The 16842-nt window shown below is 51.4% G+C and overlaps 2 protein-coding genes across 2 annotated transcripts in view; one reads left to right on the top strand and one right to left on the bottom strand.

Moving 5' to 3' along the window:
* Positions 1–7793, top strand: part of LOC128815817 (rho GTPase-activating protein 39-like) — a 57292-nt gene extending 49499 nt beyond the window's left edge. The window contains exons 6-10 of the mRNA XM_053992863.1: positions 1714–1787; positions 3321–3520; positions 4455–4546; positions 5053–5222; positions 5618–7793. Of these exons, the coding sequence (XP_053848838.1) occupies positions 1714–1787; positions 3321–3520; positions 4455–4546; positions 5053–5222; positions 5618–5812 (731 nt within the window). The 3' untranslated portion in view covers positions 5813–7793. The remainder of the gene's footprint in view (positions 1–1713; positions 1788–3320; positions 3521–4454; positions 4547–5052; positions 5223–5617) is intronic.
* A 5609-nt stretch (positions 7794–13402) lies between these two features.
* On the bottom strand, positions 13403–16842 carry LOC128815882 (uncharacterized). Its single transcript, XM_053992986.1, has 5 exons — positions 16751–16842; positions 16403–16538; positions 15454–15615; positions 15045–15134; positions 13403–14758 (listed from the first exon to the last, which is right to left on the bottom strand). Exons 1-5 carry the CDS (start codon positions 16825–16827, stop codon positions 13568–13570), a joined length of 1656 nt encoding a protein of 551 aa, XP_053848961.1. The 5' UTR covers positions 16828–16842; the 3' UTR covers positions 13403–13567.

Here is a 16842-nt window from a genome sequence, read left to right as displayed (position 1 = left end):
TCTGACTGCTGCCCATGCATCAGCCATGCAGAATCTGCAAGACACCAGTTTCTTTTGCAAACATTGTTAAGCTTTTAGGGTGATTATGTGTTTCATGGTCTAAATACAGTGTGAAAAAATATCTCTTCTAATTAGTTTTGAATGTGCTGTCTCCTGTAAAATTGCTGGGCTGCAGAGACACAGTCCAGCTTCTTCTTCTCCTTCCCCTCTGAGTAGGGTGACACCTCTCACTGTGGTGTGTCTCACACTGGACAGCAGAAGCTGTAACCTGGGATAGTGAAGCATAACAGGGCAGCTCATTTGGTTTGTTTTCTTTTAATCCTTAGATATTCCCAGTGTAAGTCATGCCTACGATTAGCAGGATTTTTGCTTACAGTGAATATTTTGCTTTAGATATTCCCTAGAGAGAAATTCCTAAAACTGGCTTTCCTTCCCATTGCCTGTGGAAGATGGGAATGCTGTTGTACCTCCTCTGGTGTGGCTCCAGCGGTGTGGAGAAGCTCTGCTCCAGCTGTGAGGCAGATTGATGGAAGCAGGAGGTGCTTGTTTCATCAAGAGGAGCCAAGGACTGTGGTTTATCTGCTGGCTGAGAGGACGGTATATCTCCCACCTCTGGGAATTGTTCCGCTTGGGAAGAGTTTGCCCTCCCTCTTCATTAAGAGGATTTGAAGACCTCCAAGCTCCCAGTCAGCATACCTAAGCCATAGAGTGTGTGAAAGGCTGATGTGAAATGCACAGCATCTGACTAGAATGTAGACTTTCACAGCCACAAGTATTTGAACTGTGCTGCAAGCTTTGGGCCTGGCAAGGAATCAAATAGGGCAGATCTATTCACTGCTTTCAGTGAGCAGTTTTGAGTTTTACTTGAACAAGAACAAAAGGCCAATGGTTTTGGAAAAACTCTCAGCAATCAGTGCTCTGTCATTGCAAACATTTCTCTTGGTGTCACAGAGGGATTATCTCTGTGAATCGTGGCTTGCACTTGCCTTCAGAGTACACTGAACCAAGCACAAACAGAGCAGGTACTCTTGTGGAGGGCAGCAGCTTTTAAGGTGCAGTTCCCAAGCTTTGGTGTGTCCCATTTTCCTTGTCTCTCACAGCATGCCTGAGCTGCATGGTACAAGCTTGGGTTGGAGCAGGTTGCAGGCAGGAACGTGAGGAAGCCTTCTGCAGGTCTCTGGGAAGATAAGATCCCATCACCTTTCCATGTCTCTTGTGTTCTGAGGTCACTGTTGGTGGTGCTGCTCTTTCCCCGCACACCTTTCTCTACTGTTCCTCTCTCACTAGCAAAGGAACCAAAATTCTCAAATAATAAACAACCCTGGCTGTGCCCACCAGGCTATGACCCAGGCATGTGTGTTTGCCCAGGCTGTGAATGCTGAACAGGTGCCATGTGTGGAGTCAGGGTAGGGCAGGCACACTCCAGGTGCAAGAGATCTGGAGGATCAGGAAGTGCAGAGCTATGAGCCTTCACTCAGGAGATGAATCTTTCTAAGCCCAAGCACTGGCATGCACTGACACTGCCTGCCGTGGGACTGGCAGACTTCAGGGCGCTCAATGCAAGTTTTGGCAGTCCCGCCCTGCTGCAGTGGGCTGTGCATTGAGGGGGCTGCTTGTGCCAGAATGAGCTGCTGTGCTGGAACTCTCTGAAGGGCTTCAGTGTGGGGGTGCATGGCGCTGTGGGCTGACCACTCATTTCCTCTTTCCCACCAGGTCTGCCCATTAGCACCTATGCCAAGTACTGCTACCGAAAACTCCATAAAGTAGCTGTCACTGGAGGCAAAAAGGTAAGCAGCTGCCCTGGCTGCAGGGCCTGGGGGCTGCCTGGGGGACTCTGGTGGTCACCAGGTCACCACTGATTCAGTGATGGGAAATGAAGATAGAGTGAGCAGGGGACGCTTGCTCAGAGTACATCTCCCCATGAATGTGTGGGAGAGGGCTGCTGTCCAGTTCCCTCGATCCTTCTGGCAGACAGCAATGCCTGCTGTGCAGGTAGCTGCATGGCTGGCTGCTTCCTGGCCTCAGGGACAAACACAAACCCAACACTTACCTGTTTCCAGGGTAAAAGGAGCTGCTTGTGCAGGGGATACCCATCATTTTGTTTCTTCAGGTGAGGGAAGTCTCCCTTTGCACTGAGAGCTTATATGGGCTGGGTCTTGCAGCTGGTTTACTTCAGAGTTGTTAATTCCCAGTTCAAACAGTCGTACAGCAGAGGTGGCTGGTGCAGAGAGGAGTCTGTGCTCTGTGTTATCTGAAAATCTTCCTTTCTTCCCTCTACATGGTTCTGTCTGTGGCCATGAAAACTGGTAGATGGCCTCGGCCTTTCAGTTCTAGGTCACCGAGCCAGGTTTTTGGGGTTTGTTTATTTGTTTGTGGTGGGTTTTTTTTTTTTTTTGTTTGTTTGTTGGTTTGGTTTGGTTGGTTTTGTTTGTTTGTTTTGTTGTTTGTTTGGTTTTTTTTTTTTTAAATTTCTCTGGGGCCTTCCTGCCATCTGAACTTTGCATAGTGAACAAATTAGCTGAAATACCTTGAGAGGAGTGAAGGCTCCTGGCATCCTCCCAGGGGCAGGACAGTAAGCCTCCAAACACACATTGCACACAGCTGCAGCCCTGGCCACTGACCCTAAGAGGGCTCAGTGGGAGCTTCCCCCTGTCGTGTTCCCCACTTGGCTGCAGGATCACTGCTGAAGGCCACTGTGCTGGGCAGCCTATTTGCCCTGTGACAGCTCTGTGCTTTTCTAAACTGCTGCCACAGGACATTAAAAACCCCTTTCAAGTATTGGTATTTGTCAGAAGCAACAGGTACCAATGCCCACTTTTCAGGTTTTAGCACCTCTGAGAGCAAAGCTTTCCCTGGAGTTGGAAATACCTGGGATTCCCATCTCCAAAGGACTATTTTACACCTGTCCATGGCTAAGCACACACCTGATGCTGGGTTGGGGTATAGGTGCCCTCTGCTGACCTTACCACAGCTGGGGCTGGGCTGGGCTCCACTCCATACTGCCTCCATACTGCCTCCCACAGCAGGTGGAGCTGCAGCCAGAGCAGTCCCCTTGCTCTGCAAAACACAGCAACAGAATCTCTGCAAAACCAGCCCATACTCTCCAATGTGGTCTCCTCTGCTCCTCCTAGGCCTGATGAATAGAACCATCCCTGATTTTAGGCAGCAGAACAAGAACCATGCTGCCAGGAGGCTGACGAGGTAACCACATACAGGGTCAGCCTTCTCTGTCCTGGTTACTCATTGTCCCCATCCCTGGGTCACTCTTTCTCTGTGGGCTGGCTGTGCCATGGCTGCACTAAGCTTTTCTCTGTCCTCAGGGCCTCCGTAAACCAACAGTGGAAGAGATAACGCATGCCAGGAATGCCATCCTCACGCCATCGCTCTTCGGCAGCTCCCTGGAGGAAATCATGCTGCGGCAGCAGGACATGTACCCAGGGAACAAGCTGCCCTGGGTGCAGACACAGCTATCACAGCAGGTCCTGGCCCTGGGAGGGGAACAGACTGAGGGGATTTTCAGGTGAGTTTTTGGGGTGCTGTGCTACTTTTGAACAACGCACATGTCAGTCCTCATAGCCAAGGAGTCAAGATTAACCTCCACATGGTTCCTGTTCCCTAAGAATAGCACATCACTGTGGACTGGACAAAATCTGACTTTCCTCAGGTAGAGGAATCACCTCTTATAGTAGCATTAGCCAGTTTGCATGTGTTAGCACAGAGAACTGGTGTAGGTGTGGCTTAACTACGTGGACATCCCCAGGCAAGGCGATGAGCTTTCATCAGATTTGGCAATGGTGGTTAGCCGGTGTAGGGGAGGGAGGAGCTCCGGCATCCTGGCAGAGCACCTCATCTAATGCAGAACATCAGCCTTGGTGCTGCACAAGACACAAGGAGTCAATAGAGACACAGAATCTGTGTGGTGAACACGGGGGATTCTGCTTTGGGTTTGGGTTTTCTTTGTTGTTTTCTTTGTGTGTGTGGTTTTGTTTTGCATTTAAGATTTGAATTAGTTTTTCAGTAGCTAAACTTAAGATAGTTGTTAAAAGGCTCAATTTTACCTTGTATGGGTAAATTTTTTGATAGATAGACAGATAGATAGATGTATGTATGTATGTGTGTATATATATAACTATATTTAGCCAGAGATGCTGCTCATCTTTGGTCTGAACATGCTGCAAAGAAGCCTGGTTACAGAAAATAATCACTCCTGAGAACAGTGATAGTTGATATCTGGGCTAGTGGGAGCCTCCACTTCAAGATGGTGTATAAAAATAAGCACCCCCTTCTCTCTGAGGAACTGCTGCTGTAGCTGCCACTGGTGCCTGAGGCCTTCTCCCTGCTCCCTTCTCCCTGAGGCCCCAGAAGCAGCTTTGGAGCCATGCTTTGCTTGGCCAGCTGCCTCACCAAGCACATTGCCTGGCTCACTGAAAATGACCTTTTCTGTGTCTCTGCAGGATACCTGGTGACATAGATGAAGTCAATGCATTGAAATTGCAGGTGGATCAGTGGAGAATCCCAAACAGTCTCAGTGACCCCAACATACCAGGTACAGGACTGTTGCAGGTGTGTTGCTGCAGCCTCAGCCATGGTGCAGTGCGGAGGGGCAGGTGCAGGAGCAGCTCAGTGGGTGTGCTGCTGCTTGGGAATGTGTACGCAGGCTGTCTGCACTGACTGGGATTTTGTTCTGTGTCTTTTCACTGCCTTTCCAAACACTGCCCATAGAGGAAACACTGGGAGTGGGGAGGAATGTCTTTCTCTGATGCAGTAAGGCTGTGCAAGCTGGGCAGAGTGGTGGGAGTCTTTCAGGTCTCCTTGTCCTCTTCTTTAGGCAGCCCCAGAGCTGCTTCCTGGAGGAGCAGGTAGGTAGCAGCCAGTATTTCCCACTAACTGGTCTGTTTGGGTGCCTGAGCATTTCAGAGCCAAGACCGAATTAAGGTGAAGCAGCACAAGCTCAGAAATCCCTTCTCTGCCATTTCTCTCACTGCCAAGATTGCCCCTGAAGGGAGTGAGGAAGTGACCAGAGCTGTTCTCATGCACCTGTTTTCTGCCCAGCCTCTCTCCTCAAGCTGTGGTATCGGGAACTGGAGGAGCCTGTGATCCCCCAGCAATTCTACAAAGAGTGTATCAGCAACTATGAGAACCCCGACGCTGCCGTGGCTGTGGTGCAGCTTTTGCCAGAGCTCAACAGACTGGTGCTGTGTTACCTCATACACTTCCTGCAGGTAGGCAGCCCCCACAGCCCTGCACTGGGGCCAGGAGCATGTGAGGCGCAGTTAGTGGGACAGCTGTGGTGGGACCATCAGCATGGTTTTAAGACCTCTTATCTGTACTTAAGGTGGGACTGATGGAGGGATGTTTGCTGGCCTTGTTCCTTATGGGAGCAATAAACCCCGATCCTGATCTTGTAGAGCCTGGCATTGGTTTCCTGTCTGCCAAGGCTGCTGCTCTGTTGGTTGTGTCAGAGCACAGTGCTCTTCCTGTGGACATGTGGCACCTGGGGCACTGTCCTTAAGGCAGGCTTTATGTCTGCTCTCCTTGCATGTTTTCTTGGGCCGTATGTTTGGACTTCCTTGCCCTTTTCCACTGCTCCATCTGAATGTGTTCTTGCTATCTGCAGATCTTTGCTCAGCCATTAAATGTGAGCAGAACAAAGATGGATGTGAATAACCTGGCCATGGTGATGGCCCCCAACTGCCTGCGCTGCCAGTCCGACGACCCTCGCGTTATCTTTGAGAACACACGCAAAGAAATGTCTTTTCTCCGCATGCTGATAGTACACTTGGACACGAGCTTCATCAAAGGGCTGGTTTGAGCCACTGGCCCCACAGTGCACAACATTGCTCTGAGGAGTTGCTAGATTGAGTCTTCTCCTCTCCACGTAGGTTTCTTCCATTGTCCTTGCTGATGTCACACCCTGGGTTAGCCCTTCAGCATCTCCCAATATATGATCACAAGGACTGGACCTTTCTGGAAGGCTTGGTTCTGTCAGCACCAGGAAATCCCTGGCCATACCAGGTCAGGTTTAGCAGTTCCTGGCCTTTCAGTGTGTGTCAGAGAGGCACAATCCTCTTCCTGAGAGACACAAGATTGGGTGCTCAGTGAAAGGGCTGTGACATGTGAGAGGAACTGCTAAATAGGGCAGTGAGACTCTCCATTTCCCTTCTAGAGGCAGAGTTGGCTTGAGATAGGAGAACAACACTCCTGTGCTGTGGCATGATCTGGTCCTAGGGAAGATGCTGTCTCATCAGGAATAATCCTACTACTATGGGGACAGCCTTGTTCACCTCTGCAAGACTGTTGGCTGGAGGTGTCAGGGTTGTTCCAACATCCCACAATGCTGTTGGTAGAGGGCTGTGAAGGTGTGGAGGTTCAAGAACTGTAGAGCTATGCAGCAGCATGTGAGACCAGTCCTGTGCTGAGTACCCACCCACACCATGGTGCTGGGCACAACAGGAAAGCCACACACCTGACAACAAACAGGTAAACAACTACTTTGGCATCCTCTTAATGAGGGCCATATCTTCTAGAGCAGTGACCCCAGTGGTCTTGCAGGTCCTCTTTGCTACAGACAGCATGAGCTGACCCCAGCTTTGCTGAGGAGCACCTGAGCCCATGCTCAGAACAGCCTTCACAGCTCCAACTCCTTGCACCCCCCTTCCTAATACCACATCCTTCCCAGACCACACTGCCAGGAACTAAATACCAGTTTGACCCACCCTTCTGGCTCAGCCCAGGTTTAAGAAAGCCCCCAACAGTCAGAAGTACTCCTGTGCTCAGGTACGGCCTTCCAGGCAGAGCAGCAGCAGTACTGTGTGCTTGAGAAATGCTGGTACTGCCTCTAGTCAACTGTGGTATCCATGCTCTTCCTTTGAGGTGTTTTCCTTGCTGGAGGCAGGTCTGCCACAAAAAAGTGTGTTTTGGGATTACTGATGCATTGCTAAGTCTGCCAGTATCACACAAGGTTGGCTTTGTGTTTCTGTATCCCCCTCCCTTTTCACTGGGGACCTGGGATCATCCTCTCCAGACTGCAGTGGGGAGCTGAACCCTGCCGACAGTGAGGTTTAGAGCTGATGCCTGAATCAGTACCAGCGTGGGTGTGAGGTGCCATCTGCAGAGTCTTTCTGAGAGGGTTCCCAGAGCCTCTGTTCAGGTGAGTTTGAATGAACTCCAGAGCAGGAATTCAGTTTCTGCCCAGCTGAATAAAGGTTCCTCATACCAGATGATTCTGTGGGCCAGGAAATCTTGCTCCCTTGTCAAGATTAGTTTTGTCAAGCATGCCCACGAAATGTGCCAGCATCTGTTTCACATACACACCCATCTCCATGCTTTGATGCCGCTCAGCTTGCTCTGTCCTTCTGCAGTGCTGAACAACTTATTCTTCAGATGTGGAGCTACTGCCCCAGAAGTGTAGATACGGGCAGAGGTTACCAGCTCTGACATGCTGTCCTGAGACTTGAATCGCTGAAAAGGCTCAGGCTGTCCTGTTCCCTGCCAAGGGCTGGAGCAGCCATGTGGGACCTGCCCTCCTCTTCAGGCTGCAGGTGCCTGTGTCTATGTCAGGCTTTGCCTGCAGCTGCTGCAGTGGTGATCCATGTTACTTCTTGCACTCAGCCAGTGGCAGTAAATCAAACCATAGGCATTTGCTGCTAATAAAAGTGAATGATTCTGGCAAGAGTGGGAAAACATGCTCATAAAAGACACTGGATATTATTGTCTTTGCCAACAGATTTGTAAATACCAATCAGTAGCTTTTCCTCTGTTCTAATAGTAATAAATACAATCTTATGGCTGTATCTTTTGTGAATTGTCTTTTTTGTGAATTTCTGCAGCATGATTACATCTGCGTGGGGCTGCACATTTCAGCCTGAATGTCAGTGCTCTTGAGTAAGATTTGAGAATCGGCATGAAGTAAGCACTTGGAAACTATGCTTTGGGTTGGTTCTGTTGTTCTTAATTCTCAGGCAGCTACCAGAGGATGCTTAATGAATCTAGGAAGAGAATGGGTTGAAACAGGTAAAAGACAATACTGCTTTACACATATCTTCTGGAGCCTTTCAGGGTCATAAAGGTATGAGAGAAGTTTATGGGCAGTTGGAGGGTAAGAGGGATATTCTGCTTGTGTCCCTCCTCCAGCAGCTGGGAGTGCTGCAGGTGGACTGTAGGAGGTCCACAGGCATCCTCTGCATGGCCCCCTGCAGGGTCTCTGCTGATAGAGATGTAATTAATTGGGCCGTTACGCTGACCTGATAGGGACATTTTTATGTTCAGACTGGAGCATTCTCACATCTTTCCTCACTGGTAGTCCAAGGAACCACTGGAAGCGGTCTGTTGGTGCTCAAGACTGGTGCTGGTTGCACAGTGTCATGGAGCTGTAGGACAGGTGCTGGCTGCGCTACTTCAGCCACACAGGAATGAGCCCAGGCTCTGGGTCGTGTTGCGGGTTCTCTGGGGGTGGTCACTGTCCTGTCAGACTAGGAAAGCTGCTGCACTTCAGACAAAGCCAGTGAGGGCTGCTCTGTCACACCAGCAGTTTAGGATCACATATGCTGGCCATGCCACTGAGTCTTCCCACCAGTCTGGCTGGCAGAAGCATTGTAGGTGGGCTGTAGGACAACGGAGCGCAGAAGGAAGACCAGGAACTTTGTAACTTCACACATCCCTTTCCTAGGGGGATGTCTGCAGCCCAGTTGCTGAGTGTTCCCCAAAGCTTTTCTGTGAAATGAGCTGATTTTTGCCAAATCAGGAAAGGCCACAAACCAAATGCTTCAGCTCAGGCTCCGAGACTCAGGCTCACTCCTGCAGTCACCATGGCCTGACACCTGGATCAGTTAAAGAACTGATGGCCAGAGCAGCAGCTGGTCTTGGAACAAGCTTGTGGTTTGTTCTGGGCTTCTGCGAGCAGTGCAGTTGGACCCAGTGTGAGAGGGCAGCTGAGACACAGCTCCTTGAGAGGAGGCACCAGTGGCTTGTCCATTACCTGCTTCTGGTTGTGAGAGAGTGATGTGTTCCAATGGGGCCAGCACTCCTGAAGTGCTGGGTGCTCTTGCTTGTGCTGTTGGATTTATGGCTGATTTGAGTCTCCTTTTCACAAAGCCTTACAAGAACTTTTTGCTATGCCTGTGAACAGAAATGGTAAAAGCAATTCTGCTCATGGCAGCTGATAGACACCATGCCCTCATGTCTGTCGCCCATGTTCCACCTCAGCTCCTGAAAAGGCTGGGCAGATGTTGGGGATCACAGGTGGATTTTGGACCTGTCTGTAGGTTCAGCTTGAGATGGAGAAAGGGCTTTGCTTTGGCAGCTGCTTGATGTTTTACAGGACAGGGCAACCACAAGGCCACCGCTCCTGGTAGAGAAGCTCCCCACTGTCTTTCCTCCCCTTGAAAATGTGAAGGGTCTCCCTGCCCTTATCCACCAGAGATACTCCATTTTTTTTTTTCTCAAACCAGAGATGCACAGACGTTCTGCCAGCTCCTCAAAGCTCCTGGGTAACAAGAGGCCAGTTTTTAGCATAATTCTCATGTAGGTTTTTAGTCCAATCCTTACATAGAGCTCTGCGCTAAATCAGTGTGGATATTCTCAGCTCAGTCAGAGAGAAAGAGAAAGGTTTTCTAACCAGGCAAGAGCCTGGGAAACAGCTGAGAAAGAATGTAAATAATTCTCTAATCTATCTTGTTATTCACATTGTTTATAGATATGCTCTGCCACTGTGCGTCATTCACTGCACACCAATGGTGTGACATGTTTTTACTCTAAGACCAATGAAATTAGTCTTCTCGATGTTCTCTATATATAGAGCGGTACATTTGAAATAAATCAGAGCTCATTTTCTTTGCCTTCTGATCTGGAGTTGTCTGTTCCCGTCCTGCTCGACAGCGACAAATCAGCCCTGTGGGAAGGCAGAGACCAGAGAAACGGGCAGGTCTGCTTTGGGAGCTCTGCAGCACTGGCAGGAGGCAGAGATGGGAGGCTCCCTGTCCTGATTCTGCCCTAGTGCTGGTTTGATATGGATACAGCACAGCACTGGCAGATTGAGCAGAACCAGCCCATGGAGACAGTGCCAAGCCAGGGCTGTGTTGGAGCAGGGCTCTGGCTCTGGTACACCCATGGACTATCTGCGGGACACCCACCAAAAATGAGATAAGATGAATTAGCTGCTGAGGTTGCTGCTTTTAGAGCTCCTGTTGTCCTACACCATTTGTCAGCCATGGTGAATGGTGGCAAGAACTGGTTGTGAGTGCAGTGGGCTGGGGAAATCAGCTCAGGTGTTCATCATCCCATGACGAGGGAACAGGAAGGAGCATGGGTGTTCTGAGTGAGGTGGACCACATAGGGACCTGTCCAGAGTTGAGTGCTTACAGGTAGCCATGCAGGAAAGCTTTTGGGACATATGGAGTCACTCATCAGCTTGAGTATTCCTTCCAAAGCAGGGGACACCAGCTGAGGACTCTGTCCAGGTCACAAGGATTTGAACCTGCATCTCTTGCCCCAGCCTCTGCCTCGACCTTCCTGTGTCTCACCATGTGAACTGAACTGTCACTCTCAGGCTACGTCCACAGAGACGGGACAGCGCCGGCTAGCAGGTCTCTTTTAGTGGCCTGGGAGAGCCACGAGAGTGGCCACTCCAGAGTCTCAGATGAGAGCAGCTGGCAGTGGTGTGGGCAGCTGCGTGGGTAAAGCTGCCTGACTGCGAGATGAGGATCCCGAAACAAAGAAACGAGGGAGAGGACACTTGTATGATAAGCCAAGGAAACTTTATTCCTGACGGGAGTCAGGGACAAGTGCCAATTTGATTATTCTACAACAATTCATAAAGGGGGTAGGCGTGTGCAGGAGTGGTCTGGGAACAACCAATGGGGGAAAACTTGGGGAGGAGTGGAGGGTTTACAGCAACCAATGGGGAACAAACAAGGGAGGGACAAGATCTCAGGGACAAATCATCTGTGGGGTATAGGGCATCTGACAGGGAATATTCCCAAAAAACTGGGTGGGGGGATGAAGACTGACAAGGGAGGTGGGTTGTACAACTTGGATTGACATAGCTATATATGGACAACAGGGGAGGAGCGGGGAGATTGGCAGGTGGAGGGACAGGCAAGTGGCGGGAAACCTTGGGGTAAACAACTTGGGAGAAACCAACTGTGAGGGACAGAAATAGGGGTACACGGAACGAACCAACTGAACTGACTAACATTAAATAACTAAGCAATTGTAAAACCATATAAAACATGAACATATAAAACATGAAAACACTAGCTACCACATCAACTATCCATTTTGTCTGAAGTGCTTAGTGTTTACTGGTACCATAAAGGGAGCTTGTGTCTGAGGACTGGAGGACTGTCTGACCTCTGCTGTCAGGGCTGGATGCTGGCAGGAATCAAGGCCTGAAGCCATGAAGGTGTTGAGAAGGTCAAGGCGGCTCCTAAAAGGCTGCAGCTTCTGCCAAAGGAGAACTAGTGGGTTATGTCAGTTCATTTCTGCTTACAGACACATTTCTTCCATCCCATCTGTGCCATGTCTGGTCTTTTGTTCAGATCACAAGTGAGGCAGGAGACCAGGTGGTCTGTGAGGGATGTAGAGCGTATGGAGTAGAGGAGGGAGTGGGGCCCTTCCTTTTCAGTGAGCTGCTGGATTGCCTCAGCTGCCATGAAACAGGCTTCCCTGAAACACCATGGCCTTGGTGTCTGCTGGGGAAGACAAGGGCACTGTAACTGCAAACAGTCCCCAAATACTGGGCTAGGGTGTCCCCTGGTGGGTGTTACCTTCTCGCTCTCAGGACATGTCAGTCAGACCCTATAGCCCCAGGGACCACAGAAAGGCCTGTAGAGCCTCATCTGCAAGTGGACAGCCCTGGAAAGAATGAGGAGGTGAAGAATCTACAGCCTTCCCCTTTCTCCCAGCTAAATCAGGATGTCTGGGTGCAGTGATGTAGAAATGTCTGCTTGTCTTTGTGTCCCTCCCAGCCACTCCCTGGATGGGGATGTGCTTGCTCTGGCCAAGGGCACAGGCTGAGGGTGGGCACCCATCCCTGGGTGGGCACCCGTCCCTGGAGATGTGTAGCCAGTTCCCAGTCTCTGGAATAGGGTGCTCTGGTCAACAAAGAAGGGGTGAGAAACTGTCCCATAGTAGAAAGTACCCAGATGTGGAATCCTACTGTGATGATGGCACACTGACTTGGTGACCCACTCAGCTCCCATCCTTGTGTGCACCTTGGGAGCAGCCTGGAGGTCAGCTAGACCTGTGGGACCTCCAGCAGCACTCTGACAAAAACAAGTACAAGCAGTGTGAAGCACAGTGGGGAGAGCTGGACACAAAGCTCATCCCTGGCCTGCTGCAAATTGGTGTGGAGGGTGGAGACTCTGTCCAGATGAATCTGTAACCCTCCTGGCCCAGAGCAGGATGCTGCAGCAGCTGTGCAGACTGCAGGGCCCCCATGGGGGCTGTGTTGAGGCAGCTGAGGGCTCTGGCAGAGGTCTAGAGACAGGAGAAGATCCTGTTGGCACAGACCCCCCTCCTTCCCACTGCCATGCAGGCCTCAGATTGGCCAGGCAGAGAGGAGTAGAGGGTCTCAGGCAGGGAATTGCTCCAACCAGGCATGGAGGCCTTGATGACCACTCTCTGGGGCTGCTCCTTGGGTGCATTGCCCTGTCACAAGTGTGATTGTCTCGGCTGGGATGAGGGGCTGTGAGCCAGCTTGGGCAGTTTCGGAAGCAGAGCTGCTAAGCTCGGGGCCAGCTCCTCAATAGCACCGCTACAGCCAGGCCCTTGAGGGGAAGTAGCTGAAGGACACCTCACTGGGAACTTCCTCCCTCTTTCTCAGGAATGTTGCCTAATTGCAGACCTTTGCCCTTGGACCCCTGCGTGAGCTGGGTCAGCCATTTCTGTGATGATGGAGGTCCTGGTCCAAGCCCATGCACTGACTTCCTCCCCTGACCTGCCTCATCACTGTAGGATTTTCCAGTGCTCATCTGTGTCCCTGTCCCTGCTTTGCTCACATTTACCACTGGCCTGTCCTGTGCTGGATAGGAAAGTGCCCTCCCAGGTCAGTTCCTGCTCACCTGTCCTGCTGTCAGCTCCTTCTCCTTCACTCACAGGACAGTGAGTCCTGTGGAGTGCACAACTCTGCTCGTGCTGAGTATAAATAAAGACTTTACAGGTGACACCTGAACTCCTTCACAGAGAAAGCAGAAAAGATCCAAACTGATCCTTCCACTTGCTCAACAGCAAAGCTTGCTAAACAAGACGAACATGCTGGCTACTTCTTGCCTCCCTACCTCAAATTCCCTATAAAATTTGGTCTCAGCATGACAGAGGCTGAAGAATGGAAGACAGGACAGTTACACTAGGTAAAATGCCCAGAGACAGTATGGTCTAACTTGAAGAAAGCACAAACAAGGCCTTGGAAATAAACTCTTTATTGCCACCACAAGGATGTGGTCTGTGTTTGCTGTCTGAGGGCTCTTCAGCTCACCAGTCACACACCTCACTTGTGTCAGATGAGCTTTGGGCGCTCTGCTCTGTGCTGTGCTCTGGCCTGGGCTGGAGGGATGGGCTGTTGGGAAGGCTATGGGTCCACGGCAGGGAGAGTGTCCTCAGCGGCACGGCTCACCATTCCACCTTGGGATGTGGGTGGGTTTGCAACAGGCCCTTGAAAATTCTTGTCAGGGGCTGGTGCAGGCCCAGATTCACTGATCTGCTCTAGTACTGAGTCAGCAATCCGATTTGACATGGTCCTTATATCCAAAGTGTTGGCTAAGGCTGTTGACCTTTTCATTTTTCTTTCCAAATTCTCCTTCACCATTGCACAATCCTCAGGTTCCGTGGTTTTGGGACACCCAGTCCCTTTTGCAGGGGCAGGTAACATTGCTTTCAGGCTCTGCTGTTCAGATGCTCTGGGGAATCCTTGTCCTGCTTCCATGCCCTGCTTTGGAAGTGTCTGGGACGGCTGCACTTGTCTGTTGGAGACATTACCCTCAGGAAGCTCCAGGATTTTGGTGTACTCACAGCCAGTGTCTTGTTCAAACTGAGAAGTTACAGAGGATTCCAAGGTGTAGTGAACACTCTCAACAACTTCTCTGGTGAGTGTGTCAAGGGAAGTCTGTGAAAGTGCTCTGTCTGCAGTGACCTTGGATTTGTCTGCTTGGGTGCCTCTTCCAGAAAGAGGCAGCCCCTCCCACTTGGCTGCCACCCCTGTCTCAGCAGCTTTGGATATGCTGGATGCCAGACGGTCCCCCAAGATCTCCAACACTGTTGCTACAAGCTCTTTTGCCATCACTTCCATTTTCTGACGGTGATCTAGAGAAGTATCCGAAAGTTCTGCTCCCATGCAGCCTAAAAATCTTCCTCTGATTCCCTGAGCAGCCCTCTGTAAAAAGCTGACATGCTGATTCCCAGGAATCTTCAACCTCTCCAACACTCTATATACCACAATCTCAACCAGCTCTTCAAGCTTCTTGGCTTCTGCTGCAGTTAGTTGCTCAAACACAGCATTCAACAAGCCACTGGCGGTGCCATCTGGCTTCCTCTGGGAGTCAGCAGCAGTGCTGGCATCCTTCTGGCCCAGCTCAGCTCTGGAGTAAGTTTGGCCCTTGTTCAAAGCTGCTCTCCCTTTTCTGCATCCCCCTGATTTTTGGCCCTTGGGTAGGCTAGAAGGCTTTTGAGGCTGCAGCTGCCGCTTCCCCTGGCAGGAAGTGTTGGCAATTCCTGACAGGTTGGGGCCATGCTTTAATTGGGCCCAGGATGGCAGAAGCCCTTCCTGAAAGGTGACACCAGGTTGTGGGTCATGGTGCCTGGACAAGCACTCAGCCCCTGCGTGCTGAGGATTCCTGCGGGCCCAGGCTGGCGCTCTGCTTCAGCCAGGCCAGGAGGGCAGGAGAGAAGGGTTTCCCTCAGCACAGGGTGTGCCTGCACATGGCCCTGCTGCCTGTGCCCAGCTCAGCTGGCTCAGCTCCCAGCTGTGGAGTCCTTTCCTCACCACAGCACCCAGCCCAGCAGCACAGCCTTGCACAGTCCTATGCCCCTGAACACAACGCTTTGCCTACCTCTTGTTGCCTCAAGAATTGCTCTGACTGCAGCTTGGTCCTGGTCAGGTACTGCCTGTACTCGTTGAACTCCTTCACAGTGCAAATCACCTATGGAGGGACGAGGGCAGAATCCCCCCAAAACTGTCAAGCCATGCTGTCAGCCTTCCCCAAAACAGCCTGACCCCAGCGGGAGAGGAGCTGCCCCCAAGCCCTCCCCCCATACCCTGGTGTTGGGACCACTGGTGTCCCCCCAGCCAGGGCTGAAGAGGCAGCATGGGGCAGGCTGAGAAGGGCAGGACTGGGGCTTGCCAGGGCGATGTTGGTGCTGCTGCTGCTCCCAGGGACACCAGCGCACAGCTCTGTCCTCTGGCAGCAGCAGGCGGCTGCAGCAAGGGCTGTTCTTGATCAGCCTGATGTCCAAACCTACCTTGTTGTCACTGGTGACAAAGCCCTGTTTCTTCAGCAACTGCAGCACATCCTTGCGCTTGTGGTAGTCCCGAAGGACGGGGTCATGCAGGCAGTTGTATGCTGGGCTGAGGTGGTGGCAGTAGGGATCATCCAGAGTGAAATAAGGAAATGGACAGTGGAGCTGTAAGAGAGAGTTTCCAGAGTATGAAGGAGGCAGGAGAGTGCAGCAAAGAGGTACCACATGGTACCTGTGAAAAGGTAAAGGTCTTCTCCATCCTTCTGTAGGCACAGACAGACTACAGGGCTGGGCTGGGCCAGGCTGGGCCAGGCTGATAGGTTAGGGGAGAAAAGACAAACCTAACAGCAACCCCACCAGAAAATAGGTATCTTAGGCCACCAGGAAGAACTGCAGACCCATCCACAAATTAACCTTCAAAGGTTCAAATGCAGCCAGTGGAGAGTGGATGAAACCAGTCTCCTTGGGTTAGGCAGGCCCAAGGGCTGTGTTGGCTACCTCCATCTCCAGAAAATCTCTACCTTGGGAAGGTGCAGCGCAAGCTGCAGGACAACAGCATGTGTATACCCCAGGCAGGGAAGCCCAAGCCATTCCAAAGGTGCCAAGAAGGCAAGTAGAAGGTTGGAATCTCCCTCATAGGTGCCCCAGGGCCTGGCTTGACATTGTGGGATGAGCTGGAGGAATGAGTTGCCCTGACACACACCGGACACACACCGCTGCCTGCTGAAGGCAGGGGCCCAGCCACACACATGCACAGTGCCAGAAACCAGTGCGAAGATGGACAAGTGCTTTCTCCTCTGTATTCCAGAGAGCCCGGAGCTTCCCCTGCCCAGTCCTGTCCAATTGAAGGGCTGCAGCTCCTGCTGTAGAGCAGGTGGCTGCAAGGAAGTCTTTGCATGATGGGGACTCTATGAAAGAGGAGAGATTTTCTACCCCTTTCTATTTCCTTTACCTTTTCACCCAGCTTTCCCCTGCAGAAGACAGGCTTGGATCCAGGTGCCACAGGGATCTTGACTGCAAGTGGGAGGTTCAGCAGTTCAGGGTCCATTTTGCTGGTATTTCCTTCTCCCAGGTGTGGTCTTCTGGGGCTGAGATGGGAATACACAGACACTCAGGTGTCTGCCTCCTGCATGGCAGTCCCGAAGCCCTAGAGTATCACCCCGTGTCCCAGGCTCCCCAGCAGAGCACTCTATATTGGCCCAGTGGTCCTCTCCCCCTAATTCCCCACGCACTCAGCAGTGCCTCTGCCTTTCGACAGGACACCAGCAGTGAGATGGTACTCCATAGCTCTTGCCAAGACCTCTCATGGTGTTGTGATCCCACTCTGACTCTTGCTCCAGAGACACAGTAGCTGGTCTCCTGGCTAAATATAGCCATGGGGCATTGTTACAT

Source organism: Vidua macroura, chromosome 17, assembly GCF_024509145.1.
Source record: "Vidua macroura isolate BioBank_ID:100142 chromosome 17, ASM2450914v1, whole genome shotgun sequence".
Taxonomy (NCBI): domain Eukaryota; kingdom Metazoa; phylum Chordata; class Aves; order Passeriformes; family Viduidae; genus Vidua; species Vidua macroura.
The sequence above is the reverse complement of the archived record's forward strand: the minus strand, read 5'-3'. Positions and strand labels throughout refer to the sequence as shown.